The sequence below is a fragment of the Culex quinquefasciatus genome, chromosome 2 (genome assembly GCF_015732765.1).
Source record: "Culex quinquefasciatus strain JHB chromosome 2, VPISU_Cqui_1.0_pri_paternal, whole genome shotgun sequence".
Taxonomy (NCBI): domain Eukaryota; kingdom Metazoa; phylum Arthropoda; class Insecta; order Diptera; family Culicidae; genus Culex; species Culex quinquefasciatus.
Genome location: NC_051862.1, coordinates 195,361,354 through 195,373,916, shown reverse-complemented (window position 1 = coordinate 195,373,916; position 12,563 = coordinate 195,361,354). Strand labels below are relative to the sequence as shown.

The following is a 12,563-nucleotide window of genomic DNA, read 5'->3' as shown; positions in this document are numbered from 1 at the left end:
ATATAGTTGATAGTAACAGTATTCCCAATTCCAGTCATAACTCACCAAGTCGCGATGGCCTAGTGGTTAACATTTTTGCTTACCAATCCAAAGGACGGGGGATCGAACCCCGACTCGAGCGACTTTGATTTTTCGTTCATGTTCAGAGTTTCAAGATTTATATTTCCTATACTTTCTCGTTGGGAGCAGATGGGAATCGAACCCAGGACCATTTGCTTACAAAGCGAAAAGCGTAACCAGTCAGCCATGGCCGCTCCCTATATTTTCAAAGTGACTGACATTGATGTGAAATTAAATTTACAGTCAAAAAGTACATTACATAAATTTCGATATTGTGCACCGTTTTGGAGTTAAACTCACAAAAAATGACTTTATCATTGATAGCGTGACTGTTTTTACCTGTAAAAGTCATGCCGAAGCTAATCTCTGAAAATATGTTGTTCGAAAAGATCAGAAAATTTCCTATAGATTTGCTTGAAAGATATCGAAGGTTGAACCAATAGTTGCCTATGAAAGAGAAACAATCTGGAAAAATGAGGTTTTCTCTACAACACCAATTAGCGTTGAATTTTTGAGTGAGAATAATTTAGCAAATGTGCGTGGGTCTCGTGGCGCAGGGGTAGCGGCTTCGGCTGCCGATCCCGATGATGCTATGAGACGTGGGTTCGATTCCCGCCTTATCCACTGAGCTTCTATCGGATGGTGAAGTAAAACGTCGGTCCCGGTTTCTACTGTCTCGTCAGAGGCGCTGGAGCAGAAATCCCACGTTAGACGAAGGCCATGCCCCGGGGGGCGTAGTGCCAATAGTTTCGTTTTTGCGTCCGATTTTTAATGTCAACAAAGAAAAAAAATCCTGAAATTTTACGAGCTTTCAAACAAAAATATTTTCAAATTTGTTGAGAGTTTCAAATTGCCGATATCATCTGATATAATCGAAAATAAATGTTTTAATTCAAATTGAATTCGCAATCGCAAAGTCTTAAACATAAACAAGATATGTTAATTATAGTCTTGTTTGGCATTTATGTCAAACAATCAAAAAACTCAAATTACTGATTTTGATAAATAAAATTGCGAATTTCAATATTTTGTACAGTTTTCGGAAATATTTTGTTCACAGGTGGTTTTCAATCTAATTTTTCCGATTTTCAGCAACCGAATTTGGTTATAAAATTACTAACTACACACTTAGATTTTCTATAAACGAAACTGGATAAGGTCGATGCAAATAGTTTTCAAAGTCATCTCTCGGCTCTGGGCAGGGTCGAAGGGGGAGGGGCAAAAAATAAAAAATATAAATATTGAAATAACAAGCCATAGTTTTAAAATTTGCATGGAAAAGTGTGTTAAAATGCATTTTACACTAGTTTAATTGTTTTGCAATCATTAATTTGAAAAATGTAAGATTTGACAAAAACAAAAATTTTAGCAATTTTTTTTTTTTGTGGAAAAATCTGGTTTCCTATGCCACTCGAACTAAAAGTACCATACTTCTCCATCGAATAGAGCTCCCAGTATTTTTTGCAGGAGACGCACGGTGTTTTGGGTAGGATCACCCAAATCGTCAAACGAAAAGAAAACGGGTCTAATTATTTTGGCCAAGGAAATCCCATGCCAAATTTTAGCCAATTAGGAGCCTTTTTGACCTGGACCCTGCTGGTTTTATTTGGAATCGTTGTGTATCAACAAATTTTTGGGACATCTGTTCAAAAAGGACAAAACGTGTGCTAAATTTTACCAAATTTTTAACTGCTAAGAAAAATGTCGTTGCTTTATCGTTGTGAATAATAACCGTAACTACCGTAAAAAATCATATGTAACAACTTATGTTATAGAAACTCGTTTCTTTTCATCAAGTATATTCAGATTTTCAATTTTTAATTTCTCATGCGCAAGAAAACCAATAGTTCCAAGAACAATTCAATAAAATTTTATTTGGACAATTTTACAAAACATGGAAAAGATATTAACATCATTAAGATTTCAAGATATTCTTAAAACAAAATTAACATTTTTCAGGAGTTCTCTGAAAGAATAAGCTTCATTTTATTTTATTTTTAACTCTATTTGATTACACTGACCCATAAAAAATAACTGCACAGGCTCAACTAGAGGGGAAGGGAACTTTTCAAAAATATTTAGAATTTTACTTTAGAAAGCGCTGAATAGTTATCCAAAGATTGTATTAGGAATTAGTGCTGTTCGCTACTCCGACATATTGCATTCAATTTTTACTTGTATGCAACAGCGATGAACCGCCCTAATTCTCCACGCAAACTTTGGTATAATACCATTCTGTGTTTCTGGGGGCCTCAAAGTTCATGCTTCTCCTCGAGTTGAGCCTGAGCAGAAATGTTGTTGGTCGGTGCTATATTTTATCTGTTGGCGAAATGATGCATTGATGGTACCGAAAACAATTAAGACAATTTTTCGTGTTTATATTGAAGTTGAATAGTTGCTTTAGTTATTTTAAGGGTTAACTATCTCTTGTAGATTTCCGACTCTGCTGCCACGAATGATTGTCTGTGTAAATAAATGTGTGTGTTGTGCAAGTACATGTAGTGCCACGGCAAACAGTAAGCAAACGCAAATCCTCCCAACAACAAAGAAACAACAGCAAACTCTATAAACGTGTGTGTTGTATGAACTCACCCTCTAACTCTACACGCGCGCATTTCTCTCAACGTCGTAACAAATGTCGCATCTCTTCCCGTGTCTCTACTATTGTGACAAGTTTCTCCCAGTGACGATCCCATTTCCACTAACATCGCACCGTTTGCGATTTTTCCCTCTTTCTTCTTCTTTTTCTTCTTTCTTTCATTCTTTTCCCGCTGGAAAAAAATCTCAGGAGACGATAGCGATTCGATGGGCGCCTCGCGGCACGGCAAAACCCCGCTCGCCACGCCACCTACCAAGGAGAAGCGGAAACCGTTCTTCAAAAAGCAGGAAACATCATCACCATATGACGTAGTGCCATCAATGAGACCAGTCGTACTAGTGGGTCCAAGTTTAAAGGGTTACGAGGTGACCGACATGATGCAGAAGGCGTTGTTTGATTATTTAAAACATCGATTTGAATCAAGGTGGATTTTAGCTTTTGGATTACAATTTTTACAACTTTAACTAAAATTCTTGATTTCAGAATAATTATAACCCGTGTTCAAGCCGATATATCGTTAGCGAAGCGTTCCCTGATGAACAATCCATCGAAGCGAGCGATAATGGAACGTTCCAACAGTAGGTCATCTTGTTTAGCGGAAGTGCAGGTTGGTTGGAGTTACTTAACCCGAAAATGAACTACTGGTAAGCTAATAAATCTTCTAATCTTACAGGCTGAAATCGAGCGAATATTCGAGTTAGCGAGAACACTTCAATTAGTTGTACTTGATTGTGATACAATAAATCATCCGTCACAATTAGCGAAAACATCATTAGCGCCAATAATAGTTTATTTAAAGATAGCTAGTAGTAAGGTGAGTGACAAAACATATTAAATAATAAATGTTCTTAATTGAATTAAATTAGTATTTTACAAAGTATCAAACACTAAATAGTTTCGAAAAATTGAAATAGTGCATCGATAATAAAACCTGTTGTTTCATTTCGTTGTAAAAAAAACATTAGCCAAAGCTTATCCGTGATTCATAAAAAAATGTCCTGTGAAGTTTTTTTCCGATCTATGTTCCTCCCCCCTTCAAAAATAAATAAAAATGTACCGTCAGTGGGGGTGACTATGGGTCAAAAAACGATACATCACTCGTAATTTCTTAATAACAAAAAAATTTTTAAATAGAATGAAAAATCATTTAACGTAAAATTATTCTTACATAGTTCCCTAATATTTTTCCAAAATATGATGGAATTTGATGAACTCTACCTTAAATGCCAATCGTTTGAAAATAGACCCAATCTCACCCCTTAGAGGGGGTTACATTGGGTCGAATGAAAGTAAAATTAAGCTCAACTACAACCATATGGTAAAAACAAGTCATCCATTTTCGAGCAATTCGAGCAAAAATATTAAAAAGTTGATTTTTTGAGACGAAATTTCTGGCCAAAAACATATCTCAACTTTGGACAGCTGCCAAAATGACAGGATTTGTTGTATGAAAGAAATTTTTTCAACTGAGTCATCTTAAGATGTCCCCTACACAACCATTTTAACACAATTTAATTTCATTGGGAAGAACCTGAGAAATTGTCCAAATCCACTTTGACCCAATCTCACCCCCCAGACCCAATGTCACCCCCACTGACGGTAGGCCATTATATAACTTGTTCAAAATTTGAAAGTAAAACAGTAAGAAATTATATACACACATTTCTTTGAAATTTATCGACTTATGTTTATGTTTAAATGTGGAATTTAAAGATCTTTTCCGATTATTTTTTTTTTGTGGGAAAATGCTAAAATGTTGAAAAAGCCTCAAAAAATGGTCTCGCATAAAAAAATGCAAAAATATTTAAAAAATTGAAACTAGGACTCACTTTTTCAGTCTTAATTGAGGTAAAATTACATCAACCTTTCAAAATTACACCTTCCAAATGTACTCATTTTTTACTGGGTATTCTTAGCATCTACGTATTAAAACATAGATTTTATAAAATTTCCAAAAACTCCTCGTTGAAAAACAAAATTAAATACCGTCAACAGGGGTCACATTGGGTCTGGAGGTTGAGTTTGGGTGATAAAAATTTCAGAATTTTTATACGAGCCGATCTCTCCCCCAGACCCAATGACGGTACTCTAAAAACCAAAGTTTATTTTGTCACAGCCTTGACAAGCAACTTTTTTATCACCGTTTGAGTGCAAAAAGGCTTTTTCGTGTTTACCAAACAACTCATGATGTTATCAAAAATTGCTTTGTATTTTATGAAAAATAAATAAGATTTTCGGGAAAATATCGAACTAATTCCTTAAAACCTCAAAATTTTCTTAACTTTTCAATCAAAATTGTTTTAATTTAAATACTCTTAAAGTATTTTGTTTTACTCAATGAAAATTTATTCAGATTCTTAGCACAATTTCACTTTAGAAACAGGAAAAAAAGTTTCTCAGTAAAAAGTACCATGTTTATTGCAATAAATAAAAAAATATCATCAGATTTTCAAGCATTTTATAGTAAGAACAAGTTTTTCTGTAAATTTGGATTTTTTTTATTCATGGTACAACATAACTATTAGTGGCAATATTTTATGAACAAAAAATCAATTTCTCAAGAATTTTGATTAAACTTGAAACTTTTTATTTATTTAACCTGAAATTTATTAAGGTTTCATTAAAATTTAATAAAAAAAACAAAACGTGAGTTTTTTGAATGAAATATGAAAAGTAACCTTACTGATTGTTAATTTGACGTGATGGCTTAGCACACTTGATTTTCAAAGTTACCCAATTTTTTAAATTACAATTTCCTTAAACAATATTTGTTTTAAACTGTCAAATGTTTTTAAAAGTTTTAGAAGCAAAAAAATCAATGAAATTAGCCGATTTTATAGAAAATTGCCCGGTAACAAAAACTTTCAGCAAGAGAAATCCGCTTTTCATTGTACTCAAAGTGGCCTCATAAGATTGAAAGTGAATGGACAGCAGAGGGTTGAAATTGATGTCAAATAGCTCTTCTACGATGCTAATAAGTTTTCCAAATAAACTTTTTTTAAAAGACCTGAAATTGTGAATTTAAGTTAAAATAAATAAATCCCAGAAAAATGTTAGAAAATTTCCATATCATATTCAATAATTTAAAAAACCGATTGTTATTTTCATTTGTCTGGAAATTGTTTGCTAGAACGAGACTAAAAGAAAACTAAATAATTTGTTCTCCTTTCCCACAGGTATTACAAAGATTAATCAAATCACGTGGCAAAGCTCAGGCAAAAAATTTATCAGTACAAATGGTAGCTGCTGAAAAATTGGGTCAATGTCCACCGGAGATGTTTGATGTCATCCTAGACGAGAACCAGCTCGAAGAGGCGTGCCAGCACTTGGCAGAATACCTAGAGGTGGGTTCTCTATCTTTATTCTTTATTTTAATATTTTTTTTTTTTTTTGGTTAAAACTGATTTTCAAAATTCTACTTTGCAGGCATACTGGCGAGCCACACATCCTCCCGTACGACCAACTCCATCTGTTCCTAGACCTTTGCCGTCCCAAGAAGCGTCACCGTCGGGCGAGCAACCCGGCCGAATGGGTCCTCCACCTCCGCCTGGTAAGTGATTTCCGGGGGCCAATTTTATACATTTTTAACATTATTCCGGACATTCGGATCTTGATACGAAGTGTGGGGAAATTTACTGTTAGTCAAAATAACTACGAGAAAAGAGTAACAGTCACATTATGTACTTTACAATCACGAGTCTGGTTTTTCGGCTTCAATGCACATTTTGGTTGAAATTTGATTTATCATCAGAACAAGATCACAACACGAGCAGAGAGATTTTTTTAGTTGTTCTAAATGGTTGTTAACCATTTTTTGGTAAGGATTTCAATAAAATAATACAAAAACGTAAAACCATTTTCAAATTTGCTAATCTTGTTTTGAAAAAAATATTTTCAGAATGTCAAAAACACGACAAACATTTCAAAATGACAATATATATTTTGAAGCCTTGGTCAATCGGTACACATGGGGCGAATTGGGACAGCAGTTTTAACCATGTCAGAGCACAATATTTTGATTTTTCTAGTTGGTTTCGGTTAGAACAGACTCAGGCCAACAAAATGTGTACATCCATTTCCAATTTTAACGGCTCTAAAAACTGCTGTCCCTATTGAGACTGTAGTCCCGATTCACCCCAGATTATGGTATCGTGAATAATGAGAGATTTGAGCGATTGAAAAATAAGTCTATATTTTTTTTTAAATCATTTTTCCATCAATATCCAATTTTTTTCTTCATAATTGTTGCCTGAATGGTTAAAAAACGATAAATTTAACCTAAAAAAGATTATAACATGAGAACAGTGTACTTTATCAAAATTTCACTGAAGTATATTGCGATATTAATCCAACTCGGTAAACCTCGTTGGATGTACGACTAGTGCTAAAAAAATCTTCTTCTTTCTTGCTCTATACCATTTTGTAGAAAGTACCATGAATTATTACATAGTTTAAAAAATGAAAAAATGGAAAATCTCTCTACTCGTCTGGATAAGAAAAACAAAATCAGCAATTTCTTCAATTTGTACCGCTCTTAACTGTGTCAACTTCCTGCCACCTACACGAGTTCTTTTTCTTTTCTTGCTGCTACTATTATCGTTTTACTGCACACTGTGTCCACATTATCACACTGAACCACAATCAAATCGACAAAAAAAAAACAATCGAAAAACAGAATCTAGGGATCGTTACGGATATAGAAACGAGCAGCGAGGTAAATGTTGTTTCACAACTCTCTTAGTGCGCCCGGGGAGTTCTTCTTAGGAATTAGTTCAAGTAGTGGAAATTACTCGTTGAAAGAGTTCTGCTCGTGTTTCACCCCCTTTCCATTCCATTTTTAATTTAGAGCTATTTAAATTGATTTTGAAGAATGTTTGTTGTACCCTTTCTAAATTTGAAATCTTATTCAAGGTCTGAATCTCTCATCATCGCATTTTCAGCTTTTTTTACAAAATTTATTGAAACAATCCTTTCATTTATATTTTTATTTCTTTTATTTTACTATTTCTATCTTTTACTTCTTCATTTACAGTTTTCAATATGCGAGACGTCGAGGAGACTCTCTAAGCGTTTAGATGAGGCCGTATTTAGTTTTAATGGTTTATTTTGTTCATTTTGTTGGCTTTTATTTGTTGTTGTTGCGGACGAGAAGAAAAGAGTTGAAAAAATACGTGATTCATAATTTCCGTTAAACTTGTTTTTTTGTTTCTAAAAAAAATGTTAGATTTTTGAGTTCTTGGCTTTTAACGCAAAAACGCAACAACAGGAACCAATGCATTCGATGAAATTTTGGCAACTCTTTGAACTACGCCAAAGAGGTAGACTTTGTTTGATGCAGCTCGCAGGTGTCACCTGCGATAAGTGCTTTTGGACTTTGTTGTTAACCTGATTTTACAGGAAACGTCAACTTGTGTGATGAATTTTCATAAAGTGAGTTTTGTTTGATATACTGGTTTCGATTATCAAAGTTTAACTAACAACGTTTGAATTCCTTATGTGAATTAATCATGTGTTTAAATTTTGGAAAATCCAATAAAGATACTTTTTTAAGATTGTCAAACAAGCAATCGTAAGACCTATTTGCTGCATCAGAGAACAATTGAACATCATCATTACATGAATTAGTAGTACTTGAATTTACCACCAGAGCGCACCACACTTCTAGTCTGCAGTTTTTTTGATCAACTATAGATGGAGCCTCGATTCCGAAGAGATGTTGCAAAAGTATGTTCACGTGTTCTCAGCAAAACCATCACGTTTTGTTTCACAATTCCACTAACCCAAGCATCCTTTTTTCTAGAAACTTCTTTAGAGTGTTTTGTTTTGTTTTGCGTTGACCCATGACTAACGGCATGCTTTTTCTTTCGTTTTAATTCTACTCCTAATTCCACAAATCCATCCTCAAAAAAGAATAAAAGTTCAGAAAAACAAAAACATTTGAAAATGTTGCCAATTTCATGTTTTGCGTGTGCGTGACACCCCTTTACTTCCCTAGTGATGGCGTTCAAGCCAACACAAGACTTGGAGCTTGAACCCGCCGCCATTTTAGACCTCAACCGGATGTTGAGCTGATTCGCTAACGAACCGTTTGTTTTCGCTTCCAGGTGCATCATATCATCACAATAGTAATAGCAGTAGCAGTAGACGGCCGGGTTCGAATCGTGGCCACGACAACCGCGACCGGGACCGGGGACTGGACAGGATCGAGCGGGACCGGGAACGGCTACACGCTCGAGAGCGGGACATGCTGCACTACGACATCAACGACGACGACCTGCTGAACGAGCGCAACTACGGCCCGTCGGACTACGGCGGTGATCGGGACCGGGGAGGAGGAGGCGGAGGGATGATACGGGGCGACAGTCGGGACATACGGGATCTGCGGGAACGGGACGGCCGGGTGCACATCTCGAGTGGGGTGAGCGTGGGCGTGGCCAGCAGTAGTAACAGCAACCGACACACCCTGAACGCCGACATGCTCGACCACGACCGCGAGCTGATACGAGGGGGCGGCGGCGGGGACGTGCTGGTGAGGGGGGAACTGGTGCGGGGAGACCCACGGGATCCGCGCTATCCGATCGCACAGCCACAGCAGCTGGTGGCGCCACCGTCGTCGCAGTCGGTCCGCCGGGCGGAGATGGCCGCCGCCAGGGAGCGGGGAGCGTCCGATGGGCGGGACCGCGACGACTACAGCCCTCACCGGGGAGGCGGTAATAATAGAAGAGTATTGAATGCCATGTAGGAATCGTGGATATAGGGATGGGATCAGGATGAGGAATCGGTGGACGAGGAAAAGCTCGTCCCGGACAGCGAGGAGGACGACGGCTTCGAGTACGACGAGTTCTACTGAGCGGTGCCGGTTGTCAAACACATTGCGAGCCACCGAACTTGCCGGATCCCAGCCTAAAACTTCTCTGTAATTCTCATGCAAATCCTTTCGTAGCGTTTAACCAACCCATCCCCAAATACCCACTACAACTTCGGTGTTTTTTCACAGCTGGTACAAATGTATTTACCTCCAGTCACAACTAGACCACATCTCACTTCAAACTGATTCTATTGTCTGACACTTGGTTGAGCGACAGCACGCGATCCTGTCAGTTTGACATTTTCCAAAACCATCCTGAAGGGCACCCGCGCATTCGGTAAGTCCAAAAAGGCACAACACATCAACAACAGCGCTGCAATGACAACAACCGTTAACAGTACAATTCGTCGACTCGCACAAACAACAACAAAAACATTCGGAAAGCGAACGAGAGTATTAGTGAACAAACTGTGTAAAATATAGTAGCGAAGAGTACACACACACAAAGAAAGCCCACTCAACACAAACAAACAACGTCACACAAAAACACGTACACTCAGAGGAAACCAACCTAAGCAACAATCACTAGCGAGAGAGAGACAAAACAACAACAACAACAACAAACACACCACACACTTAGAAGAGAGAGCCAGAGAAACACTAGGTGAGCGCAAGCGAGAGAGAGAACGAGTGAAAGATAAATTGCCGTCGTTCGTGAATCATCCTGATCCATTCCTATTGTAAAAAATGAAAATACTCATTTCTATATAATACCGCTTTCATCATTTTTGAAAAAAAAAACAAGCAACAAGTGTCCAAACTCTTCCGTTCTATTGTGTTTCGGTTTCGACCTTTTTCTTCGGTTTTGCTTGCAACGCACGCATACTGCCACACACACACACACACGATTTCGGTTTCGGTTTGCTCACTTTGCTGTGCGATAGTGAAAGAGTGTGAGAGAGGGAGAGAGGGTAACCGTTTTCCCCTCACCACCACCACCACCTTTATGTTGGCTTGTTCTGTGGTTATCGGTTTGTCTGCTGCAATTGTTTTCGTTTGCTGGCTACGTCTACGTTTTTATTTGCCAAACTCGATGATTTCGAAAAGACTGTTTGCAGATGTTTTTTATGTCATCATTTTATTAATTTGTTGCTGTTGTTAGTTCGTGCAATTAATCTACCTAATTCTCTTCCATTTTTTTTTCTTAGCATGTAAGTTTAAGCTGATTCTGGTCAGTTACTTTAAAAGATTTTTAGGAGTTTTTTCAGTTCAATCAGATTTTTTTGCTCGGTTATTTTCCAATTGTTACTTTTTCTTTACCTTTTCCGTTAACTGGCAGTTGCTTAGTTTAGTATCGATGGACGAAAAATGATGAAGAACATTTATATAGAAATAGGTGTATATTAAACTAGACATTAAATTTATTAAAATTCGAAAATTTAATAAAATCGTAGGTAAGAAAGCATGCACTTGAAGTTTCTTACATCAGTTCCATATTTATTAACAGCAAACAAACAAAATCTTGAAGCCCATCATGTTAAGAACTTTTTAGGACTTTGCTTCTTTATTTAACTAGTTTAATTATAGCCTTACCATGGTATCCAATGATATTGATCCGGTTAAGTTTTGCATTGAAAAAAAGAAGTAATCGGAGAACGAACATTTTTGATACGAGGGAAAAAATCACGCCGAATGTGGATCATTTACAGTCAACTCCTGGAAAACAAAAAAAAATACTACTGCCGAAACGTTGGCAGTCAGCTTATCACAGCATAAACAAAAAGAACAAATACACACAAAGTAAACGAAAACTCTACTAAGCCACTTATTTTTAAAATCGAAAATCAAGCCCCGAAAAAAACAAAGCAGATGGAAACTCAACTTTTAATTGTGCCAAATCAATAGGATTATCGTTAATGAGAGAGAAAGAGAGGAAAAACACATAACAATGACAGAGATGCGAACACCCTAAACCGAATTATAGTTTGTTTGAAAATCCACTTCAGCGTGATGCGAAAATAAAACGTTATTTTTATATTCTCCAAGCTGGCACCGACTGGCGACTTTCGATTTCGCCATTTTTCATTACAAAACAAAACACTAGATTACGTTAACTTAGTAAATTAAACATTTTACCGTTTCTCTTGAAAAGCTCCAGCTGCAAAATAAAATGCATATAAATAATGAAAGCTTTAAATTTAAATTTAGGTAACAAAGAAATGCAAATGAATTAATGACAAACACACACAGAGACACAAAGCAAAAAAAGAAGAAAAAATCGCGTTACTGAGTGAAGTTCGTACGAAAGATAATTTTTTGTAAAAAAAAAATAATTAAAACAGCAAAAAACATTGTATATTTGAAATATGAGCAACAAGCATCTACTTAGGAAGTCCAGTTTTGCGAATCATTTCCCGCAGTGATTCCAGCGTTTATCCTTAACAAAAGAAGAAAACTGAAAACATAAGAGCTTGAACTTTAATCTTTCCGTTCAAAATTTGGAATCATCACAACACACACAAAAAAAACAGAAGCGAAACATCAAAACGGGCTCAAAGATCATAACAAAATAGCTAAACTCATTGACTAATCGTACTACACAATTCTGAGACGAGAGCAAAACAAGTCGGTAGGGGTTTAAATACAACAATATACGTTTACCTGATGTTAAGGTTTCGACTTTGAGCAAGCCACGCTTAAATCGCGCTTACGCAGTTGCACTACCACTTCTCTAAACTAAAAAAAAGAAAACAAACTAAAGTAAAAAGTCCTCAGTTTTCCGCGTCGCAGCTACTTTCCTCAACTTATATCCAAAGAAAAACAAAACCCTCGCTGACCTTCCCTCGCCGTTGACCTACACTCAAACTCTCGGCAAAATAGAACAAAAACAACAATCATCCAACACTCTTGAGCACACACTCACCCACTCATACACATACAAACACCCACACGCAGACAGAGACGCAACGCCACTCACTCACTCACCATGCAGCTACAGAGAGAGCGCGAGCGCAAAGACACACACACACATTAAATAGACTATTGAAAATTGAATGGAAGAAACAACACAAGCATAGAAAATATTAACAAAAAAAA

General features: G+C 36.8%; 1 protein-coding gene across 16 annotated transcripts in view; it reads left to right on the top strand.

The window, feature by feature from the left end:
* Nucleotides 1-12,563, top strand: part of LOC6039845 (voltage-dependent L-type calcium channel subunit beta-2) — a 245,449-nt gene extending 232,886 nt beyond the window's left edge. For 13 of the 16 annotated variants that reach the window (XM_038257740.1, XM_038257737.1, XM_038257729.1 and 10 more), the window contains 7 exons: nt 2,849-3,083; nt 3,143-3,266; nt 3,333-3,473; nt 5,836-6,003; nt 6,086-6,209; nt 7,335-7,373; nt 8,764-12,563. In XM_038257740.1, coding sequence (XP_038113668.1) covers nt 2,849-3,083; nt 3,143-3,266; nt 3,333-3,473; nt 5,836-6,003; nt 6,086-6,209; nt 7,335-7,373; nt 8,764-9,401 — 1,469 coding nt within the window. In that variant the 3' untranslated portion in view covers nt 9,402-12,563. Of the gene's footprint in view, nt 1-2,848; nt 3,084-3,142; nt 3,267-3,332; nt 3,474-5,835; nt 6,004-6,085; nt 6,218-7,334; nt 7,374-8,763 lie in introns of those variants that run through there. The other 3 variants (XM_038257736.1, XM_038257741.1, XM_038257742.1) reach the window with 2 other exon arrangements.